This window comes from Athene cunicularia (assembly GCF_003259725.1).
Source record: "Athene cunicularia isolate RWA chromosome 4 unlocalized genomic scaffold, athCun1 chr4_part1, whole genome shotgun sequence".
Taxonomy (NCBI): domain Eukaryota; kingdom Metazoa; phylum Chordata; class Aves; order Strigiformes; family Strigidae; genus Athene; species Athene cunicularia.
The window spans coordinates 12,351,808-12,359,774 of NW_020799098.1; the positions used below are offsets into that span (position 1 = coordinate 12,351,808).

The window sequence follows — 7,967 nt, forward strand, 5'->3', positions numbered from 1 at the left end:
GCTGCATGATCTCCCGAGGCCTCCAGCCAGACCCGGAGCCCTCGCAAAAATGATGTGCAGCTGATGGACAGTTGCAGCATCTTTGCCTGCATGGCACATTTGCACATGCAGTAGGACAGGGAATGACTTAGGTCTTGGCATAAGATAGGAATATCACCAAATAAGGCTGTTCTGAAGATAAAGGAACTAAAATTGATGTTTTTGCAGTTTGCACTGGGATGCTCACGGGTGAAGTGCTTCAAAATACGGATTGGTTCAGTCTTGCTCCAGGTGCAGTCACAGCTGATAGCCTGCTCCACTGAAAGCAAACTCTTCTACTTCTCTGCATGGACATTTTCTGGGTAAAGAAGCAATAACTGCTGCCACTAGTCTTGCTTCAGGAAAAAGTATTATGGAATGCTATTTGGGGGGGTATTTAAATTTATTTAAAATAGAATGGTTATAGTGTACAACCGTACATACATTGCTGATGGTAGAGTAATATGATTATATTGGTGCAAAAGCTTTATTGTGTTACAGGAAGTCAGTCCATATGAGCTGGATGAGATTGTTCACCAGCACAGAATCCTCCATGCTGGGGAAAAAAAAAAAAACAAACAACAAACAAACAAAACCAAAAAAAGTGTTTGGGTTTGTTTTGATTTCTTAATCAAGAAGGAGTCTACAACTCAAGACAGGAAAGTAAGCACAGTAGGATTTACTTTTACAGCCCAGCATGCTTGTTATCTGCATGGTGATACATGGATGAAGCGAAGGGATCCATACCACTAGCATATGGAGCACAGGCAGTTTGACATTTATTTGGCTGCTTTCTGCTCAAAATGTTCATGACAGCAGCAAGTCAGAGATGCCACAAAGAGGACAAATTCTTTGAAGTCCACTTGGGAATCACCATTTGCATCCAGGTTCTTGAAGACTCTATCAATAGCATCCTTGTCCTTCCCCGACTGCAAAAGAAAGGGAGCAGGTTTTGGTGAGAGGCGGCACAAACCCTAACGCTGCATCACTACCCACACCCGAACAAGGGCCTTGGTGGGGCTCTGGGCCCTCGTCAAGGAGTGAAGGGGGTCATCCAGGGAGCATGAGGCTGACACCAGCTTGAACATATTGTACTTCTCTGTGGGGGATCGCGCTTGAGTTGCCTGGGAGGTGGGGGCATGATGGAGATGTAACGGCTCCTGCATGCAGCCCTGTCATAGGCCTGCCCAGAATATCTGGTTATCACATTTTCTTCTCATGAGACTTATTTTTTCATTGTCTTTACTTGTTCTGTGCATTATGTCTTTGGGTATAAAGCCATGAGTTTCTTCACACCATGTTTGGCAGAGACAACTGTTCAGTGCCCAGCACGGGATGTGGGACTGCTGTACCTCTGACTACCCATCTCGGTGGGAGCCGCACATCTCCTCCTCCAGCTGCCTGAAAAGCACATCGTTCCTGCAGGAACTCATGGCACCACTGGCCTCAGGCCCAGGCTGGGGGTTCTGGGTGGCAGCAGGACCAAGCGCAAGTCCCAGCATCCTCATGGCATGTGCGCAGTCCCACATCTTTCCACCCTCTGCACAGCATCAGCAAGCACATCACCTCCTCTGAAAGCACATGCTTCTGGGTTTATTATACCTGAGTGCTGCAATCATGCATCAGCATGGAGAGGCATGTTTTCTATGTTTAAAACAACATTTATCATGATTAATGCTGTGTAGTGGAAACCCCTGAAGACAGTACCCAGCTGAATTATATGCCATGTCTTCCCCTGGAGAGGCTCGGCTGGAGCTCAGGCGGTTTGAAGTTTTGCAAAATGATGCTTTCCTGGGGCAAATGTCAAATATAAGCTTCATTAAACACTGCTACCCCAGCAAAGATGCAAACAGCCTCAAAAGTGCTTTGAGTGCTCCCTCTGGCCTTGGTGCCCTGCACGAGCTGCTCACAGAAGCTGACACCCGGGAAGGTGCCTCCTCAAGTAAGCATGATGCTAAGCTTGAGTTACAGCAGTGAAAAATATCAGACAAATCTTTTTCTGTCAAAGCTGTCATAATTGTGATGGACTGACTGAACCAGTACATCTCGAGGCTGATGTTAAGCAAGTCACCACCAAGTAAAAAGAGACTTGTTTTTAAAATTTTTTACCAAAATATATATTAAAAAAAAAAAAAAAAAAGGGCGGGGGGGTGTTCTGAAGTAGCTTACAGGACGGCTTTTTGGCTTGAATCCTGCCACTGATTATCTTGTGATTTTAGAAAACGCAGTTTTAAAAATCAACAGGAGATGTCAGTAGAGACCTACCTAATATAAGAAACAACCATGCAGATTTTGAAGCTAACCAAAAAATAAATCTGATATTATACTAGACAGAAATTACATAAACTTTTGGAAAATGTCCACGAATTTAAAATAATTACTATTATTACTTAACTCAGTTATTACTTGAAATCTGAAGGCACTTCTTGATCATGGTCTAATTAAGTAAATTTCTCATTCTGTAATGTCGTGTTTCACTTTAAATATATGCACCTTTAAAATCACTAAAAATTGAACCAGTTCCCTAGATTTGTCTGATGAATGTGTCTGGAAGGTGTTATTCCTCTTCACTTTGCAAATTACAATCAGTTTTAATTTTATGAGTGAATTAAAAAAAATATTTCTTGAAATATATAAAGTAGTTTTAGCCTCTGAATTAATTCTGAAATGCACACGTAGGAATTATTTTTTGGAAACTCTTTATAACCAAGTCCAATACTTCAGTTCTGTGGCATGGATTTATTTCTACCACTAATTATCCTTCTGGAAAATTCCATTTTTTCCAGCAGTTTCAGGAAATAAGTAGAACCACTAAGAGCAGCTGCTGGGGAACTGGAAAAGGTGGTGCCTGGCCAGTAAATGTAGCCAGGAATAATTTTTGATCATCTTTCCATTTGGTAGCTGTCTAGTGCAGTGGCTCCCCACCTTTATTTAGAACATATGTCAAGATTCTGGGGGATTTCCATGCCCTCTTAGAATTGTGGTTTTGTGGTTTTGTTTTTCTTTATGTGGAAGTGCTATAGGTAGCATACAGCTCCATGATCGGGAATAGGATGCTTCCTGGGATGCTGTTGGGTCACACCACTGATCTGGTTTACAGTTTTTTCAGAGACATTTTCAACTGTCTCTCCCCCAAGCCATCCAGGGTCTTATTCTGAATATTGCATCTGTGTTTCATTTGTGAGTCATAAATTCATCAGGAATGCATTTCGTACAGTGATTTCATCTAGGTTGCATGGAAAGACACGAAATTGTATCAAGTACCCTGGCTTCAGTGCCCTGAAACAGTTGTTAAAAAATTGAATCATGCTGGATACGAAACGTGGTAGCCACATTTGGAACATCTGATTCTAGGCTTTTGCAATTAAGAATAATAACTGTACAGATAGATAAACATTACTCCTGTGTGGAAAGAACAAGCCCTTTAGAAGTGTTTTCTGCATTTTAGTGAAGGGAAGCAAATAAAAAACAATTGAAAGCAAAAAGCACTTTGTCTCCCAGGCAGCTAAAGCTTTTACTATAATATATTAAGCATTTTGAATACCCACTAAGATATTCTTTATATATATATATATATATATACACCTACTCAATTGCACCTGATGATTACATACAAATCTTATGTTGTAAAATACTTTTTCAGGTCTTTACTATTAAAAACATAGGCAAACCAGTTTGCTCTGAGTTCATCTGCTGTTCTTGTTTATGCATCATTTTGATGAGCACACTGAGTATATAGTATAAATACCTGGAGAAAGTAAGTGTATAAATATTTAGAGAGATTCCCCATCTGCAGTCAAGATCTTCAGCTGCCAACAACGTAACTACCTTCACAGCAGTTGTGACACAATGTGAGGTAGTAAATCCAGGGAATTCTGCAGATGAAACTTAATTTCAAAGCCATTGTCCTGATAACTCGAGTGATGAAGTTAGTCAACAGGGAATGGCCCTGAATATTAGAATCAGTTTTACACAGTATGTGCAAATACTTTTTAAACCAAATTTTTTCTACAAACCATTGTATATACTAAATCCTGTGTCTGCAGGCAGCCCTTGCACCTGCTACATGGAAATGATATGCTGTTGTCTTACCGACAGGAAGTTTGGGAGTTCTTTTTGCAGGAGGTTCTTTAGTTCTGCCTTGGTGAGGGTTTGCCTGTTGCCGTCAGCCCTTGCATACTTGTCAAAGACAGCGATGGTCATTCCCATCGCAGTTTCCAGCTGAGACATGGTTGCTGCTGGAGTCCGGCTTTCTTCTGAACAGGAACGGCCTCAGGGCTCTCTTGGAGGATGGAGACTGGTCTTACTCTGGGTTTTTTTATGCAACTGTCCCATCCAATCCGTGGTCGTACACCAAAGGGACAGTAATCCCTTAGCAAACATCCGTATCTGAGCACTGCTTGGTGTACACACCTCTGTGCTCACAGCTATTCAAAACTCAAGCTTTATCACCCTGGTGTGGCTGGTACAACCAGTTGCTCACTAGCAGAAACAAGCCTCTCCTTCAAGATACACAGTGTGACTAACAAATTAAAATCAGATTTTGATACTGGCTGTTTGCTCAAGAATCAGATTTGTTCCCCCAGATATCCCCATGTGAACAGAGGGTTGATAGCCCAGCAGCATTTGCTAGCCTGCTCAGGAGGAAGAGGAACATGTCACTTCACTACCACAGTTAGGGGCTCTGCGAGGTGCTGCCTGTGCTGAGCCAGGAGCAGACATAGACTGCCCTCTCTGCCATACAGAGGACTTTCTTGCAGACCAGATGGCTCACTAGCACACACTGGGGGTGGGATTCACTGGATCAAAAGTAGAGGTCTGCAAGAGAGACAGCTAACTTCGTCCCCTGGGCTTGCACTCCATCCATAGTGGGTGTCTGAAACAGGTCTTATGAACCAGCATCTCTCCAGGGCCAGTGAAGGGAGCCTTGCAGAGCTGCTCCACAGACAACTTGCTCAGATGGGAATATCTGAAGGAATAAATCTGATACTTGAGCAAACAGACAGTACCAAAAGCCATCTTGATCTGAAGTGAAATAACTTGTTATTGATACTATGCAGCATCAAACCTTGCAAAAAAAGTAACTGTATTGAAAACAAAAGGTCACTTTGAAGTCCTGTGGTCCTCTGGCTTCTGATGAACATGTGATTTGCTTGAAAACTGTGGTGCCCCATCATTGAAATGCCAAACACACCGGACCCACACCTGCACAAAACAGAGCTGTTTGAGGATCTGTGCTGGGAGCTGAGTGGTACATGGACGACATTATCTCAGGTGTTGGAAGCTGATCAGCTACAGCTACACTGAGTTTTGAACAAGTTAAAATTTCTGGCCAAGCGGAAGGGTAACTTGGCCTCTGTCAAACTCCAGGTGGCTGTGCTAGAACTGGAAGAGCTCATTTAAGGTGAGTTACATCTACGCTAGATGCAGAGTGGACACACTGAGCGAATTATTTGCAGGAACCCAGCAAAACTAAGGCATCATCCATGAATCATGCTGATGAACCCCCGGGTACAGTGTTCTCCGTAGAAGATCCTGAGCATGGATTCCCAAAATTAAACCTGAGTTTGGATGTCTTTGGACATACCTCTGCATGCTTGAAGGTAAGTTTCCACTCATGTTATGCTATAGACAAGTTATCAAAAAATGGTTTTTAATTGAGAAAAATTTTTTAAATTAAACTCCTTTCTCCCAGATGTCTATAGCCACCTGTTCACCAGGCAAAATCTGTCCTGTAAGAGTTACAACGTCTCAGAACAAGACTACACATCACAAATACATGGAAATCCAGCACCTTTCTGAAACAAAAACCCCATGATTTTCTGTCTTACATTTTCCAACCAGGGATTTTGCATTTCTCAGAAAATCACAGCACCATCTCAGGCTGTATGCTTTATTCAAACAGTTCATGAGAACTATTTGTTCCTGTGAATTCAACTTCATAACATAATTGCAACTGATTTGCATTAAGTGGATAAAGGGTTTTAAGGTAAGTGTGATGTTTTTACATGGAAGTGCACGTTGAAACTTGTGGGGTTCCTTCAGAAGAAGGAAGAAGAGAGCAAACAACTGGCCCTTGTTAAGAATGAACATTCATCTGGTATTTGCATACACACACAATGGCAGTTGCTGGTGGGTCAAGTGCCAGGATCTTTTCTTTGTCCTTTTCTGACATATATCTGTAACGTGAATATTAAACATGGCCATTAAAGAAAAAACAAGTCCTCCCCCCAAAGAAAAACGTAACAACAGAAAACATTGACTTCACGTATTCTCATGACTTTGAATCATGAACATGGGTGTTAATTATGAAAAAAGAAGGGCAAAAATCACCCTGAAGAGGCAGAGGGGGAGATCATCAGCTTCAGTCAACAGGATACGTCAGTATGTTCACACCTTTGCCATATAACCTGGCAGAAAAGGTGTCCTCGTTCTTGACACATTTTCCTCTGCTAACACAGGGGACACACAGTTTCTGAGAAGACAGCTCCAAAATTGCTAAAATGCAAAATAAACCACAGGGCTTGAACTTCTACAAACTGTTGCTTGGCTTTTTTTTTTTTTTTAATGTATCGTATTTGTATTCATGCATGTGCACACACATCAGTACTGCTCAGAGTTTTCAGTTCACACTTTTTGCATTGTTTAAATATTTTCTTATAATTTGTCTTCCATTAAAAATAGCAGTTCTGTGCACAAGGCACAGACTATTGCAACTGTTTGCAAAAACAAAACAGAGTACAAATAGAAGGCACATACAGGAGATCAAGTGTTTTGATGCCAACCCATCTGTCCAGCTTCCCAGTGAGATAACCCATTTTCTGTGTGCTTGTTTAAATATTATACTATTATTTTAATGTAAACAATATCCATTATTTGCTTCTTTCAGGTTTCTTTCTTTGAAGAATGATATAGGCAACAGCTTGGATGAGTATTTACTGAGGGTTTGTACAGAATTAGGTTTTGCTGTTCCTCACACCAAAAGTTTAAATTATTTATGTGATACAAATGTGGACAGTCACACAAATAATTTTCAAAAACCATTCAGATATACTCAAATCCTGTGGCACCTGGCCAGATGTTCAGTCTTATATGAGATTTGTGTGACCTTGTGCTGATTTTCTCTTACAGAATAAATTTTATTCTATGCTCTTTGCAACAGAGTCTGTTTTGGAAAAGTCTGGATAAATACATTTATCTGCTCTAGTCTAAAGAACCATTTGTGTCAGAGCCAGTTGAATAGCTGAAATGGGATAGCTGAAATGTTCAACTTCTGTTAGAATTTATCATCCCATAAAGCTTATTCCAAAAGGTGCAGGAAGTTACAGTAGAAGGATGTGGTGGTGCAATTCTTACTCCCTGCCCCTCCTTGTTGGGCTGCTTGGTGCTAGGTGTGATTCCATCCACCCCCACCCCCCACCTCCCCCAGCTATACCCCAGTCTGTGGAGGTAAAAACTGATAACGTCAATGAGCCTGGCTCCTGCCCCTCTCTGATTGCTTGGAAAAGGTTATAATGGCCCAGCATGCCCTGATGGCCTGGCACACCTGGGCCTGGGATGTGATCAGATGGAACAATAACAGGGTTGCATGTTCATCAAATTCTTGTACAACTGCTGGAAGGCACCAGGTAGTATTTGGCAAAAATCAGTTATCTTGGACCCTATAAACTGCCACCACCAGAGAGACCCTTTGAGCTCTCCTGGATGGCAGCAGGGCTGTGACCAGCATCTCCCCTGAGCTGGGAGCCTCTCAGGTACCAAAACCCTTAAAGTGTTGTCTGCTCCCGACGGAAGGCCAGGGCGAAGTCCACCCACTCGAGTCTCAATTATCCCCCGTTGAGGAATGCCAAGGCATTGGGAGTATTTGCTCTAAACTCGAGAGGGAAATTTCCTTTGAGCTAGCTTCTATTTCACCCATTCTTTCTCTGTTTATGGGGGGGGGGGGGGGG

General features: G+C 42.1%; 1 protein-coding gene across 1 annotated transcript; it reads right to left on the reverse strand.

The window, feature by feature from the left end:
• Positions 1-753: 753 nt before the first annotated feature.
• Positions 754-4,282, reverse strand: S100P (S100 calcium binding protein P). The gene is made up of 2 exons (XM_026847167.1): positions 4,111-4,282; positions 754-947 (listed from the first exon to the last, which is right to left on the reverse strand). Exons 1-2 carry the CDS (start codon positions 4,246-4,248, stop codon positions 798-800), a joined length of 288 nt encoding a protein of 95 aa, XP_026702968.1. The 5' UTR covers positions 4,249-4,282; the 3' UTR covers positions 754-797.
• Positions 4,283-7,967: the final 3,685 nt, after the last annotated feature.